Source organism: Danio rerio, chromosome 16 (assembly GCF_049306965.1).
Source record: "Danio rerio strain Tuebingen ecotype United States chromosome 16, GRCz12tu, whole genome shotgun sequence".
Taxonomy (NCBI): Eukaryota; Metazoa; Chordata; class Actinopteri; order Cypriniformes; family Danionidae; genus Danio; species Danio rerio.
In genome coordinates, this window is record NC_133191.1 from 1,827,501 (window position 1) to 1,845,000 (window position 17,500).

Below are 17,500 nucleotides of genomic sequence, written 5' to 3' on the forward strand. Positions count from 1 at the left end.
ACTCAAACATTCTTGAATAGATTCTTAAATTAAGAATGCAGTTTCTTAATGAATCATTTTTGTGATGCTTTGTCTTGTTTTTCACACTTTAAACCATTTTAAAGTGTCAAGTGTAAAGTGTTTAAAAAACAAACATAATTACAGTGGATATTGTTGAAAACTAAATTCTCTTTCTAGAAAGCAATTTGTAGCATAAAAAAACATCAAAGTTGCTATTTCCTGAATGATATCCGTGCATATACAAATATTTATTAACGTGACTGAAAAACAACTCAAAGATCTCATTAGTCCAATTAAAAACAAACAAAAACAGAGATTAGAATCTCCTGAAAAAGCCATCTGTGTGGTGCATTTAGCAGTCTCAGGTAGCAACCGCAGGCGTTTCTCGACGTAAAGCTTGAGTTTTTGTGAGTTATTTTTGTTGGGTTGTTGTTTCTGCAGCGTGGTGATTGAAAGGCTGAGAGCGCGAGGAGACATGCGAGGTATTAACACCTCATCTCTAATCTCCTTGCCTCATTTGGACGGCAGCATTTTTAATTAAACAGATCATTGCTCTTTTTCATCCTGTGAAATTAAACATTAAGAGAAAATCCCTTCTGCGAAAGCTCCAGATAGCGGTTTTATCAAGCTTTCTCGCTCTCCCTCTTTTCAATAGGCCTCGGCCTGATATGCGGGGAAGCGCTTGTTCCGTTAATGAAAGAAAAAGACGGAGGAAAAAGACCTCACCTCTGCAGTCTCAGCTCCATGGGGTCAAAATGAAACGCACTTTCAGAGGATTCCCCATCATCTCCTCGTCTCTCGCGCTTTCTCTCCTTCTTCTCCTCTTTTCTGTAGATCTTCATCATCTGTTTCTCCTGCTCAGACTGGATGGTCACCTGACAGCCGTATGTGGGCATGTTGGATTCATCTCGCAGACCTTTAGGCTTTCCTGTCATTGCCACCAAAACAGACACCAGACACAATGTAAAATAAATAATAAGGGTTACATTAGATTAACAATGCAGTTCAAATAGACTACCCTTTTGTTATGTTTGGGGCTGATTTTGTCCCATTGACATCCATTATAAGCACATTTTTGGATTGCAAAGCTGTGTATTGTTCAAATGGACTAAACTTTTGTTATGTTTGGGGCTGATTTTGCCCCATTGACTTCCAATAAAATGACATTTTTTGATTGCAAAGCCGTGTACTGTTCAAATGGACTACCCTTTCATTATGTTTGGGGCTGTTTTTACCCCATTGACTTGTATTATAATCCCATTTTTGGATTGCAAATTTTGCGCCAGATTTTGCCATTTTGCGCCAGACCGCACACCACACACCAGCTGATTGGTGGAGAGGAGACAGTGATGAAGCCAATTGAATATGAGGATGTTTAGGAGGCCATGATGTACAGAGGCCAGTGGGCAGATTTGGCCAGGATGCTGGGGTTAAACCCCTACTCTTTTCAAAGGACATCCTGGGATTTTTAACGACCACAGAGAGTCGGGACCTCGGTTTAACGTCTCATCCGAAAGACGGCGCTCACTGAGCAGTATAGCTTCCCCGTCACTATACTGGGGCATTAGGACCCACACAGACCGCAGGTTGGGCGCCCCCTGCTGGCCTCACTAACACCACTTTACTGAATGAGCACTGTGCTGCATCCGACATATTGCACTATTATGTTTTTCTTTTTCATTCTTTTATAACTTATTTTAACTATTTTAATTAGTTTTTATCTGTTCTTAATCATTTTTATCGTCTGCTTTTTATGTTCCTAAACTTGTCTTTTTATTCTAGTTTATGTAAAGCACTTTGAATTGCCACTGTGTATGAAATGTGCTATATAAATAAACTTGCCTTGCCTAAATCACTCGTATATGTGAGTGAATTGTATGCTGGGGCGACTAAATGATGTTTATTTACAGCCATTGGCTATTAAAGTTTTAGATTTCACTAATCAGTGAGTGGGTTGGAAGTGAAGGGTGCACTATTCCTGTTCATACCTTTTATATACTGTATATATAGATACATCTCCTCTCATAAATCAGACAAACTACATGCAAATCACATTCTCTGAGGCCAATTTCTTCAGTATAAAGTGGCAATTCAAAGGCCAGATTCATGTATAACTATCCACTATATGATTTTAATGAATGTAGATGATTACCTGACTAATATTCAGAAACCTGAGAGACTATCAGCAGCAATAACATTTGATTTACATTGTTTTAATGACCAATAAACTGTTTAGCAATAAATTAGTTGAATGTTTTAAAGTTTTCAAAGTCAAAAAGTCAAAGTCAGCTTTATTGCCACCACATGTACAGGACATATAGAGAATCGAAATTACGTTGCCCTCAGACCCTAGGACAGACACATATAATGTTAATACAAAAAGTAGAGTTTTAATTTACAATAAGTACAATTATACATAAAATGAAATCTAAATATATATACCTTAAATTTAGTCTAAATATTTTACATAAATGTGATCTAAATATATACATAAACTGTAATCTAAAGAATAATAATAAAAAAGAAATAATAAAAATTGTAATTATTACAATACAATACAATACAAAAACATTAAGGGCATATGGCATTGAGTGCAAGCCAGAGTTGTGCAGATAGAACCGTATATAGTGCAAAAAGGCTTGTAAACATGAGATTTACAAGCCTTGTTATAATTAAAAAAGATGATTACACATGATTATCACATAATAATCTATACAATAGTTGTGTTTTTGTTAAGAGAAACACACACAAACATGTAATTAATTGACAAACCACCTGTACGACACATTCCTCCTGTCCCAAACATCGAAGTGTTCCAGCACAACACATACACTTAATACACTTCATTACACATGTGCACATAGACGTCACCTACATGCTATAAAACTGCAGGTTAATTAAGTTTATATATAATAACTTATATTTGATTGTAAATTTAACTTAATAATTATAATAATAATATAATATAATACAATAATTATTGTAAAAAGCGCTACACAAACAAACAAGAATAAACTTTAATAGTTTGACATGAAAAAATACATCAGAAAGCTTAATTTCAACTTAAAACGATGAGATGAAACGAAATTACAGGTCAGTCCTTAAAATCCTGGCCACATATATATATATACTGTAGGCGCAGTGGCTCTCTGCTCACAGCTCGGCATCTAAAGCTATTTTGGCTCATTCATCGACACGAAATTATTTGGGCTCAAGTCTTGTAAGACTAAGTGCCGCTGGCGTAGTGAAGGCTGGGGTTTAATATTAACCCTATCAGAGGGTTAAAGTGCTATCAGACTGCTTCTGTCTGCAGCACAACAGCTCAATAAAAAGCCCAATAGCTCTTGAAAGCAGATGAGATGGGATGATTGCATCGGGGCACAGGCTGATTGTCTGAATGATCTCTGCTTTATCTCTTCTAAAGGCTCACCCACAGCAAACCCATCTGCTCCCGCTATTCATCTGTCTTTCGCAACACGTCCTTCACTCCTCCTACCTGAACCGTCCATCTATAAGCACCGCTCGTGAAGCTGAAAATGAGGGAAACCGATTGCATAGCTTACTTTTTTTGGAAGAGAAGTTTAGCACAATGCTCTAGCTGACTTTTTGTTTCTTAATAACACGTAAGCACAGAACACGAATGAGTGTAATGTACAGGTGAAATCAGCTATATATTTTTTCGACTGTCAACAGAACAAACCATCATTATACAATAACTTGCCCTAAATGCCCTAACCTGTGTAGTTAACCTAATTAACCTAGTTAAGCCTTTAAATGTCACTTTAAGCTGTATAGAAGTGTCTTGAAGAATATCTAGTCTAATATTATTTATTGTCATCATGACAAAGATAAAATAAATCGGGTATTAGAGATGAGTTATTAACACTATTATGATTAGAAATGTGTTAAAGAAATCTGCTCTCCGTTAAACAGAAATTGGGGGAAAAAATAAAAAGGGCAGCTAATATTTTAGGGGGGCGAATAATTCTGTCCCCCTTAGACTTTTATCTTTGGGATCATCTGAAGGCAATAGTCTATGGTGTGAAGATATAAGACGTGCAGCACCTGAAACTATGGATACTGGAAGCCTGTGCTGGCATTTCTCCTGCGGTGTTGCCATCAGTGTGTGAAGAGTGGGAGAAGAGGCTTGCATTGACAATCCAACACAACGGGCAGCACATTGAACACATTTTATAAGTGGTCAGAAACTTCTAAATAACTCATGAAAGAATAAAGTTACATTAAAACCGAGTACACCATTGTGTTTCTTGTGAAATTCCCTATGAGTTTGATGTGTCACATGATCCTCTTTCTATTGAAAAAAACAAAAAGTTGGATCTAAGATGGCCGACTTCAAAATGGCCACCCTGGTCACCACCCATCTTGAAAAGTTTGCCTCCTAACAAATACTAATGTGCCACAAACAGGGCGTTGATATCATCAACCATTCCAATTCTATTAAAGTGTATCCACATAAACGGCCCAACCTACATGTATGTGTGTGTATGTATATATATATATATATATATATATATATATATATATATATATATATATATATATATATATATATATATATATATATATATATATTTATTTATATATATATATATATATTTWTATATATATATATATATATATATATATATATATATATATATATATATATATATAAATATATATATAAATATATATAAATATATATATATATATATATATATATATATATATATATTTTATATATATATATATATATATATATATATATATATATATATATATATATATATATATATAAATATATATATATATATATATATATATATATATATATATATATATATATATATATATATATATATATATGTATATATATATATATATATATATATATATATATATATATAAATATATATATATATATATATATATATGTATATATATATATATATATATATATATATATACACACACACAGTTCATTAGATTTTACATTTTTTTTAAAGCATCTGAAGCATCTTTTCTCCATTGATGGCCATTTAAACACACTTGACCAGGAACATCTAATAGGTCCAATTTTGATGTCATGTTAGCTCTAAGAATGTTAGGGGCCATTTTTGTTCAAAAAGACCATTATTTATATTTATATAAATATTTACCATAGAGCAAAGACAGCTTTTTTCTATCTTTGGATAAGCAGAACTTGCATCTGGTGTAAGTGTAATTAAACTGCAATTTAACTGATGCGCTGTGTTCATGTGCCCTCAACAAGCTTGGCTCATCCAATCATATTTATAATGTTACATTATGTAAACACACACACACACACACACACACACACACACATATACATATATATATATATATATATATATATATATATATATATATATATATATATATATATATATATATATATATATATGCAAAAGTCTTTTGCTTTTAACTCAGTCAGGCAGCTGTTTTGTACTGAAGCCAGACAGTTTCAATTGCTAAGAGTAAAAAATAAACATACATTTTCAGTTCGATTACTGGATTATGCAACCAAAATGCATGCAGTTAGTCCCTCAGAGGTCATGCGAGTAACAGTAGCAACTGACTTTTATTCTATGAATCATGGACTATATTTCAGCTCTGATATTCTTTAATGTTCCTCTGAATAAATAAATTAGAATAATCATAAATAAACTAGCTGCAGGCATCGCAGTGGCTCGGTGGTTAGCACTGTGGCCTCACAGCAAGAAGGTTGCTGGTTCGAGTACCACCTCGGTCAGTTGGTGTTTCTGTGTGGAGTTCTGCCTGTGTTGGTGTGGGTTTCCTCCGGGTGGTTTCCCCCACAGTCCAAACATGTGTATAGATGAACTGATTACCTAAACTGGCTGTAGTGTATGAGTGTATGTATGAATGCAAGAGTGTATGGGTGTTTCCCAGTGCTGGTCTGCAACCACTGAGGAAAATATTTGCTGGAATAGTTGGCAGTTCATTCCGCTGTGGTGACCCCTGGTAGATTAAAGGGACAAAATAAATTCTGACCTGAACTGTATATAATGCAAGGACTTTTGAACTAGACGCTGGAGCATCTGTGAGAGATCTGCCAACATGACACCCTTGTGTGCAATGAAAGCAGGAGATGGAGACGTCTGAACGCAAGTTCAATTTCTACGTGGCTCAGTTTTCAGACCGGTCATTTACCAACCAGCCTGATCTAATCAGACATGTCCTCTTTAATGCCAAAGTTAATTATGCAAGGCGTCTGTTTTAATTGCCATCTAAAGCTCACTGCTGGAGAGTCTAGTGTCTCTATCTTGTTCAATGGCCTTCACGCTGCTTTCAAAATGACCAGCTGAATGCATGTTAAGTTTACTGCAAACTTTTCTTTTTCCCTCAGTAAACACATTTCAGACAAACTTCAGCATATAACAGGATTGGTTTGGGTGTGGAATTATCCAGGCTTGAAGATGCTAAGTCAAAAGAGCTAGCAGAAGAACAGAAGTGCACGTGTGTGGTTCGGCGAAACCATCAAGTGGTCGCATAGCCCTTGAGTGGCTTTCACCTAAAAGTGTGATCTAAATTACATTAAACTATTAGATTTATTTTGCATTAAGATCTAAGGTTTATTTGCGTTATTTGTGTAAAGTTGCTCTAACACACTGTGTCCATGAATCAAAATGATAACTCATTTGCACCTGGCATGACACTCAAACACGGTGACTGGAACAACTTAAACAAGTAAAAACAAACAGCAGACGACCTGACAAAGACTCTTGCTTCTGTTATTAGCAGAGGAAAAGCTTAAGTGAAAACACCTGCATCATATTTACACAGCCAATCTGCTGCATTTATCCACAGACTCTTACAAATAATTAACTCATTTGCATAACACCAACCACAAAGTGCAAGGCACTGTCTTACTCTGGTTTGTTTTATTTATTTATTTATTTATTTATTTATTTATTTATTTATTTATTTATTTATTTATTTGTTTGTTTGTTTGTTTGTTTGTTTGTTTATGTATTTTTATTAATATTTTTATGTGTTTGTTTATTTATTTTATTCATTTATCTATATTATTTGTTTTAATATATTTATTTTTATCTATTTATTATTTGTTTATTTACTTATTAATTTATTTATTATTATTTTGAATAATAATTATTATTTAATATATATTTATTATTATTTATTTATTTGTTGATATTATTTATTATACTTAAATTTTATTTATCTTATTTATTTATTTTTATCTATTTATTTTTATTTATTTTTTTATTTACTAGTATTATTATTTAATATATATATTTTTTATTCATTCATTTATTAATCTATTATTATTAAATAGATATATTTATTTGTTTGTTTATTATAACGTTTTTATATTTTCATTTTTTCATATTTTATTAATTTTTTTAATTATATATATTATTTGTTATAATATATTTATTTTTATCTATTTATTATTTGTTAATTTATTTATTCATTTATTTGTAATTATTATTTAATATATATTTGTATTTATTTATTTGTTATTATATATATATATATATATATATATATATATATATATATATATAATTTATTTATTTTAATATATTTCTTTTTATTTATTTAATTCATTAATATTATTTAATATATTTCTTTTTAATTATTCATTCATTTATTTATCTATCATTATTAAATACATTAATTAATTAGTTTATTTATTTGTTATTATTTAATTAATTAAATAATTTATTTTGTTTATTTATTTTTGTATATATTTTTATTTCTTTATTATTATTATTATTATTAATAATATTAATGGCAAATGAAAATGTCCCTTACCTCAAAACTGCATTAAGAAAATGAAAACACAACGTACAGTCGGAAGCGTAGCATGCATTCATAGCGTGCTTTTGCGCAGCAATAGTACTTTGAATGAGTTCTTTGAATAATATAACTTTTTATATTAATGGGCAATGCACAGATACTGATGTTTCACAATGTTTTTACACTACATTATATGAATCCACCAAGCTTAACTTCTGCAGCGAGCAACGCCTCTGAAGCGGCGCTGACAGATCCACAATGCAGATACCCCGTGTGAATGGAGCATAAGTTTACCACCTATGTCGACTTCAATGCTGCAAATGTGAAAAGGGTCCAATTTGGAGCTTTAACCCCTCACCATTTTTCCCTCATAGACACACACATACAAAACGAATACCAAACCATAGCAGATATCACTATAAATGTTGTCTGTATACATAGGAGGTGATCGGCACAGAGTTACATCACACTAGCGCTCCGTGTTAATTATCTAGCTAATGCCTCAGAGGCCAGACGCTGGTAAACGTTTTGTTTTCGGTACACCGGAGACCTGTCTGTGTTTGTTGTGCCTCAATGTTGAGCCGGTTTTTAGTACCTCAACAAAGAACACGGTTGTTCGCACACCCAAAGGCTTTGAGAAGTTGAACTTGCTGGTTTTTGAAGCAGTTCAGTCCGGCAGCAGCGGCGTATTAAGAAGATGAAAGCCAAATGCGCTAGTTTAATGTTATTACTGACGTGAGTAAGAGAAGATCACAGCCGAAGACGGTCTGCCTGTTGGTGATAATTCCTCATTCTTTCATTCTTTTCGCTTAATGGAAGACCAAAACAGAATTACTCGCTCAAATTAAGGCTCTTTTTGATATCCATCTGACACAATTTTGAAAGGATGCACAAGCCATGTGCTGCTTTGAAAGAGGGCTTATAGTTTCAGCTGAGGGTTGAAGCATGTTTGCAAAAGCATGCAAAAATATTAATAAAAGTGATTAAAGGGCAGCTATGGTGAAAAATCTAAATTTCGAGCTGTTTGGACAGACATGTGTGTAGGTACAGTGTATAGACCGTCATACTGGGGTGATATAAACACACCCAGTTCTTATTTTTCAATTTAACAACGGTGGACCAATTGGAACGGTTTTAGATCGACCGCAACTTGGCGTAGAAGTGCGGTCCCCCCGCCCACCAATATTGATTGGCAGGTGCGCATCACCATATCCTCAGTTTGTTGTTTCACGTCCGCCATTTTCAGTGTGTGAGTCAAAGCGATGTCACCAAAGGAACACCCTCACTCTATTTTTAGATGTAAGGCTCACAGGGCTCTCCACATGATCGTTCTCATCGGAGTCATTGTTTGTAACTTTAGGTGGGTTTTCAAACATGTGTACTTTTCATTGCGTCTACCTTAAATTTCAGTCATTTGCATTTGCATTGTGATCTTAACTAGGTGCAGCTGGAAAGTGCGAGCGAGTTGCCTCACGTGTACGTCCCTCCATTAGAGATAAAATAACGAACTTGCCTGCAGGTCGCACACAAGAATCAACGCTTGGCGACGTGCAGCGCCATGCATTTTAAAATTCTAAACATAGGTTTCTATCAGGGTACAAACAACAAGTCGGCGACTGTTTGTGGCGTCCAGCCATGAATCAGGACACTTCATATTCTGCCACTCCACAGAGCGCCACCTGAATAGTTTCATTTTAAATAACATGGGAATGTGCGTGTCTGGTGTGCACATAAATTTGAATGTGTTATTATTTTTCACAATGTCCCAGCATTTTTTTTTTCACCCATGCATATACTCGACTGGCCTGCCTGAGGTCCCGACCTGTCTCCAATAGAGAATGTGTGGCGGATTTTGAAGCTCAAAATGTGTCAACGAAGGCAACGTACTTGTTTTGATATTGTGTTGTAGATTCTTTTCATTTGTATTATGACAAAAATAACATGTTGTATGCTGATTGTTCAAACAAACTTATTTAAAATGAGCTGAAACAACACATTCATTCATTTTCTTGTTGGCTTAGTCCCTTTATTAATCCGGGGTCGCCACAGCGAAAACCGGAGCACCCGGAGGAAACCCACATGCAAGAAGAGAACATGCAAACTCCACACAGAAACGCCAACTGAGCCGAGGTTCGAAGCAGCGACCTTCTTGCTGTGGAGCAACAGCACTACCTACTGCGCCACTGCATCGCCGCTGAAACAACACAATTCTTGAGATTTTTTTTGAGGAAGCTTAATTGTTTCATGTTTAATCCACATAAATTTGTAAAAACAAACGAGTTAACTTAATTTTTTGCATGTTCTCCCAGCATTTTTTACACTCTCAGAAATGAAGGTACAGGAGCTGTCACTGGGGCAGTACCTTTTTAAAAGATACATATTTGTACCCAAACAGCCCACAGTGGTACCTAAAAGGTGCACATTAGTACCCAAATGTACCTAAAAAGTACCTTTGAGGTACCATTATGGACCCTTGATGTACAAATATGTACCTTTTGAAAAGGTACTGCCCCAGTGACAGCTCCTGTACCTTTATTTCTGAAAGTGTATAGAGCAACACTTAAAACATTTTGTATGCTTTAATCAAAACACATATTTAAAATGAGCTGAAACACAATTCCTGAGATTTTCAATTAATAGTTTAATGTTCAATCCAATTAAAATTGTAAAAAGTAATAAGCTAACTTAATTCCTTCATGTTGTGGACCCTTCATTTTTAACAGTGAAGAAAGAGTTGCTTTTCCCTCTTTTTATTATTATTATAATTATAATTATTATTATTATTATTATTATTATTATTATTATTAAATATATTTATTTTTATTTATTTTTATTTATGTAATTTATTATTGTTTAATGTATTTAATTTTTTATTCATTAATTTATTAATCTACTATTATTATTTAATATATTTATTTATATATTAGTTTTTTTGTTTATTAATATTAACATTTTTATATTTTTATTTTTTAATATTTTATTTTTTATTCATTTATCTATATTTACTATATTCATCATATCATATTATGTATTTATTTATTGATTTATTTCTTAAGTATTATTTATATATATATATATATTTATATATATATATATATATATATATATATATATATATATATATATATATATATATATATATATAGCATATTAAAACATTTTACATGCTTTCAAACTATTTATTTAAAATGAGCTGAAACACAATTTTTGAGATTTTCTTTTTTTATTATTAATGGTTTAATGTTTAATTCGCTTAAAATAGTAAAATATAATATGTTAACTTAATTCCTTCAAGTTGTGGACCCAGCTTTTTTAAGAGTTGTTGTTTCTTCCTCTTTTTTTTATATGACATCTTCAGTATGACAGGTCACTCTTGTTTTGGTGAATGTATGAGGGAGAATAAAACATGCATTCAGGACACTGTGTATGAACACGCCTGTGCTATCAATGCAGCACAAAGCCTGCTACTACTCGCACAACATTCTTATGCCAAACCGGTTGTAACCTAGTTCGCATCTCGCGGCTCTGACAGAAATGCCCATTACAGACAAACCGGCTCATACTTTCAGATCTGAGAATCCTATTCTGAGAAGCGTGGTTCTGGGCTTGTCTCTTCTTTCAGTCACAGATATTGACCGTCAAGACTCAAAAGGTTCTTTTGAATAATTCATATTGCCCTGGACACCCTCGCTACCTCCTTAACATTTCCATCTCAAAGGCGGCTCTGGGCTTTTCTTCGGCGCTGTATTGGGGACACGGTCACGTCTGCAGCCCCTACAGACATGGCCGCTGAATATCCTCTGCTCTCGTGCCTTCATGTGATTTGCTAGCTCGAGTTTTGAGGAGTTCATACAAGCACACAAATGTTAATGTTTTGGGTAACATGCTACATGTACATAGTTAATTTCACCTTCAACAAGGCATAACGTAATTAAAAGGTACAAGGAATCAGGAGGAATTTCAGTGCGTAAAGGACAAGGTCGCAAGCCAAGTTCAGACTGCAGGATTTTCAAAGTAGTCGTGTCACAGATGCTTTCACACTGCATGACTATCTGGGCTAGCGTATTGTCGCTGCTTTGTTTGCACTGCAAGATGGATCAGAGACAGGGGCTTTCACATTGCATGACTTTACCGTGGGAAGAATAGCCTACAACTTCATCCAAACTACATCTCACAGCCAAAAACACATAGTATTCATTCATTCATTTTCTTGTCGGCTTAGTCACTAATTCCTAGTCCCTAATATTAATCCGGGGTCGCCACAGCGGAATGAACCGCCAACTTATCCAGCACGTTTTTACGCAGCCGATGCCCTTCCAGCCACAACCCATCTCTGGGAAACATCCACACACACACACACACACACACACACACACACACACACACACACACACACACACACACACACACACACACACACACACACACACACACACACACACACACACACACACACACACACACTCATAAACTATGGAACATTTAGCCTACCCAATTCACCTGTACTGCATGTGTTTGGACTGTGGGGCAAACCAGAGCACCCGGAGGAAACCCACGTGAATGCAGGGAGAACATGCAAACTCCACACAGAAACGCCAACTGAGCCGAGGTTCGAGCCAGCGACCTTCTTGCTGTGAGGCGTCAGCACTACCTACTGCGCCACTGCGTCACCCAACACGTAGTATATCTTTTGTTATTAACTACATAATGAGAAAGAAGTCTTTAATGGGGTAGAAAATGTACATATTTGCTCACCTGGGTTACTTTCATGAACATGTTTAATAGTTTGCAGTGCTATATTGTCTGTGTTGTATATTACACTACAAAAACCTTGTAATAAACTGCCAGCACATTTTCTATTATTTTACAGACTAATTCTCTAGATATTACACATTATATTACTTCAAACTATTAAAATGTCAATAAAAAGTCACTTTGTTAAACAGTAGAGTTTAACTTAAAAAGTCAACAGACCAGAGATGAACATCCCATTATGCAATTTACTACTTTAAATAAACATAAAACACTTACTTTCACTTAATATTAACAGATATTTTATTTACAGTGCAGGTTCTGTAACATCACAAAATACTTGATTGTACACTCACCGGCCACTTTATTAGGTACAGCAGTCCAACTTCTTGTTATCGCATGGTAATTACATGGCAGCAACTCAATGCATTTAGGCATGTAGACATGGTCAAGACGATCTGCTGCAGTTCAGACTGAGCATCAGGATGGGGAAGAAAGGGGATTTAAGTCACTTTGAACGTGGTTGTTGCTGCCAGACGGGCTGCTCTGAGTATTTCAGAAACTGCTGATCTACTAGGAATTTCCTGCACAACCATCTCTAGGGTTTACAGAGAATGCTCAGACAAAGAGGAAATATCCAGTGAGTAGTTCTGTGGCGCAAATGTCTTGTTGATGCCAGAGGTTAAAGGAGAATGGCCAGACTGATTCCAGCTGTTAGAAAGGCCACAGTAACTCAAATAAGCACTCGTTACAACCGAGCTCTGCAGAAGAGCATCTCTGAACACACAACACGTCCAACCTTGAGGCGGATGGGCTACAGCAGCAGAAGAGCACACCGGGTGCCGCTCCTGTCAGCTAAAAACAGGAAACTGAAGCAGGTCGCACACCAGAAGCGCCGCTCGGCGCCGCGACACGGCGCGTACATGACAGTTTAAGGTATCACACACCAGACGCGCACATTCGAATGATATTTAACATGAAACTAATCAGATGGCGCTCTGTGGCGCGGCTGAAAAATGAACTGCGTCCTGAGCCGTCGCCGGGCGCCGCCGACAGCCGCCGACTTGCGGCGCCGGTGTGTGTATCCTGATAGAAACCTATGTTTAGAATTCTAAAATACATGGCGCTGCGTGGCGCTGCGCGGCGCGCCGCCGAGCGGCGCTTCTGGTGTGCAACCTGCTTGAGGCTACAATTCACACAGACTCACCAAAACTGGACAATAGAAGATTGGAGAAACGTTGCTGCTCTGATGAGTCTCCATTTCTGCTAACACATTCAGATGCTCGGCTCACAATTTGGCCTCAACAACATGAAAGCATGGATCCATCCTGCCTTGTATCAGCGGTTCAGGCTGGTGTTGGTGGTGTAATGGTGTGGGGGAGATTTTCCTGGCACACTTTGGGTCCAATAGTACCAATTGAGCATCAACGCCACAGCCTACCTGAGTATTGTTGCTGACCATGTCCATCCCTTTATGAGCACAGTGTCTCCATCTTTATGTCATAAAGCATGAATCATCTCAGACTGGTGAACATGACAATGAGTTCACTGTACTCAAATGGCCTCCACAGTCACCAGAGCTCAATCCAATAGAGCAGCTTTGGGATGTGGTGGAACGGGAGATTGGCATCATGAATGTGCAGCCGACAAATCTGCAGCAACTGCGTGATGCTATCATGTCAATATGGAGCAAAATCTCTGAGGAATATTTCCAGTAGCTTGTTGAATCTCTGCTGCAAAGGATTAAAGCAGTTCTGAAGGCAAAAGTGCTCCAATCCGGTACTAGTAAGGTGTACCTAATAAAGTGGCCGGTGAGTATGTAGTATGTATAACATAAAATCTCTTTCCAAAAACATTGAATACGCAACACTGAAGTCCTCTGGTAATTGTAGTAATTTTATGAACACTTACCGAAAAGGGCCATTTCATTAAAAAGTGCAAGTTTAATGGATTAAGTCTTTCAAGAGCAGTTCAGTTCCTCATTAACGGCCGAGTGCTCACAGAAAGAGAGAGCTACGGTAACTGAGATGACATATAGCTTGGAAATTACAGTCCGGCAGCACATATATTCACAGTCACTTATTCTCACAGTAAGTGGAGAAAGAAAAACCTCTTAAAGACACTTTAGAGTGAAAAAACCTGAGATTTTCTTTTTAGTTGTTACTTCATAGCTGCGCATTTTATTGTCCGTAGGCTTGACGGCGCTAATGAAAGTGATGGTTTATTATTGTAGCTGGCAGAAGACGGGTTTATGTGATATTTGTGGCGAGAGACTTCGTGCTGAGTTTTAAAGCGCCCCGCTCACGCTTTTAAAACAAAGCTCCCGCGATCATCCTCTGTTTTAGATGTGTAAAAAACATCTACGAGAGACCCGTAGCTTACATATTTCATGAGCTCATATTGTCAAGTTGCGTGAATGAAACTGTCAGTTAATATGTTTCATGCACTTTGATGCAGTTTGCACAAAACTATAGCGATTATCCAGACATTCACATTCTCCTGTGGCGTTCGCTATCTCTCCATCTACTGTTAGGGTTTGATTTCATAACTGAACACACTGAAGGAAAAACTTTCTACCGGCCGAGATTATATTAGTCTGATTTCTCCCTCTAATTTTAAAATACAAAGAGTTTTGGTTTAATTCTTCAATTAAATTCATGTTTATTTATATAGATAGCACTTATCACAATAATTATTGCTTGAAAGCAGATTTACAAAACATGCACATTATTGCATTGCAAGCAAATTCAGAAAAAAAAATAAAATAAAATAAATAAATATATATATATATATATATATATATATATATATATATATATATATATATATATATATATATATATATATATATATATATATATAAAATGACCTAAAATATTAAAGGTCATTCATTTTCTTTTTGGCTTAGTCCCTTTATTGATCCTTGGTCGCCACAGCGGAATGAACCGCCAACTTATCCAGCACATTTTACGCAGCGGATGCCCTCCAGCCACAACCCATCTCTGGGAAACATCCACACACACTCATTCGCACACAATAATACATTTTATATGTAATAAAAATCTCTTTACATGTAATAAATGTATAACACTATATTAATAATTCACTCAAGCGATTTAACAGTGCGTATTTGCTTAATGTTCTAATAACCTTTAATTAATAATTTTCCACATTAAATACTGTAGTTATTTATAGTAAGCAACATATTGTTTTTAAACCAAAATTTAGCAATAGAAACAAATTAACTATAAATAATTAATAAAAAAATACAATAATAACTAGATATATATCTAACAGCTGTGACAGTGAAAGAAAGTAGTTTATAATCAGATAATCAGTTAACTCCTTGTCATTATGGCCACCTATTGAATTTCGCAAATTGGCCTGGTTTTCCATTTTATTTATTATTATTATTATATCTTAACGATCATTTTAACATCTCTGCAGTTTCTGAACTCAAATTATGTTAATAAAAATAATTGGTTAAAGACACTTATGACTTTATTCACGTGTCAACATACAAAAAGAAAACATAATAATCCGTCTAATTGCAGGATTAAGTGTAATAAGCTAATTCAGGATCTTAATCTTATCATAAAAGCACTTTGTTGTAAAATATAAACAATAATGTGTCACATTGCAATGAATTACCATAGTTAATCATTTAAACAATGTATAATTTAGTCATAAACTTACTATCTTAATTAATTACCATATATGGTTTGCCTAAATCGTGTGTGCCTGAAACGTGTGTGTGGTTCTGCGGTTCTGCAGCTGGATATATCTCAATTTTACTAACATAGAGTATTTTTTAAACACATTTCTAAACATAAGTTTTAATAATCCATTTCTGATAACAGTAAAAAATAATTGCCATGACGACAGCACATAATATTAGACTAGATATTCTTAAAGATGCTCGTATTCATCTTAAAGTGACATTTAAAGGCTTAACTAGCTTAATAAGGTTTGGCTCGGGTAATTAGGTAGGCCATTCTATAACAGTGGTTTGTTCAATATGCAATAAAAAACAAGTATAGCTTAAGGGGGCTAATAATATTGACCGTAAAATGGTTGTAAAAAATAAAAACTGCTTTTATTCTAGCAGAAATAAAACAAATAAGACTTTCTCCAGACGAAAAAATATATATATTATAGGAAATACTGTGAAAATTTCCTGAATCTGTTTAACATCATTTGGAAAATATTAGAAGAAAACTAAATGAATAAAAAAATAAAATAAAAAAATCACAGGAGGGAGAATAATTCTGAGTTTAAATGTATGCTTTGACGTGAACAAAAAGTATGTGACACGAATATCACCATCATCAACATTTTTTATAATTTATTTTAACTTAAACAGTACAGTATCGCTCCAAGAAAATAATCCTGTGTGACTTGAGTTGCGCTGAGTTTCCATCTCAGTGTGGAGGTACAGTAAATCCTCATACTCAGCAGCTAAAGCGCAGACAAACAGCTGATCATCAGGAAGTGAAGGTTAATAGAGAACGTTTAAAGACTAATGCACTTACAGTGTTTTGAGAGGTGACGGTTGTAAAGCTTTATGGAGGTTAAAGGGTCAGTGGTCCCATTTCTCTCCCCAGCTCACTATCATTCATGCTCACTCTCAGTCTTTGTCTTTAGATTTAAAACTTCTTTGCCGAGCAAAAGTCACGCAGGTCTTTGAGATTAGTCATAACTAGAAGAGCGCGGCTTAAAGACGGGGATTATATTTTTGTCCACAATTTGCATTGCATTATGTGAGAACCTACTTTTTTGTCATCGCTGATTTCTACTTACCCGCTGGCATCTATATTGTTTAAAATGGTATAAGCTGTTATTTAAATTTAAAATAATAATAATAATAATAATAATAATAATAATAATAAAACATATAAATAAATAATTATAAAAATAAATGAAAATATGAAAATAAATAGTA

The 17,500-nt window shown here is 34.8% G+C and overlaps 1 protein-coding gene across 2 annotated transcripts in view; it reads right to left on the reverse strand.

Moving 5' to 3' along the window:
* Positions 1 to 17,500, reverse strand: part of ascc3 (activating signal cointegrator 1 complex subunit 3) — a 260,712-nt gene that overhangs the window by 220,553 nt on the left and 22,659 nt on the right. For both annotated transcript variants that reach the window (XM_073925683.1, XM_073925682.1), the window contains exon 6: positions 727 to 928. In XM_073925683.1, coding sequence (XP_073781784.1) covers positions 727 to 928 — 202 coding nt within the window. The remainder of the gene's footprint in view (positions 1 to 726; positions 929 to 17,500) is intronic.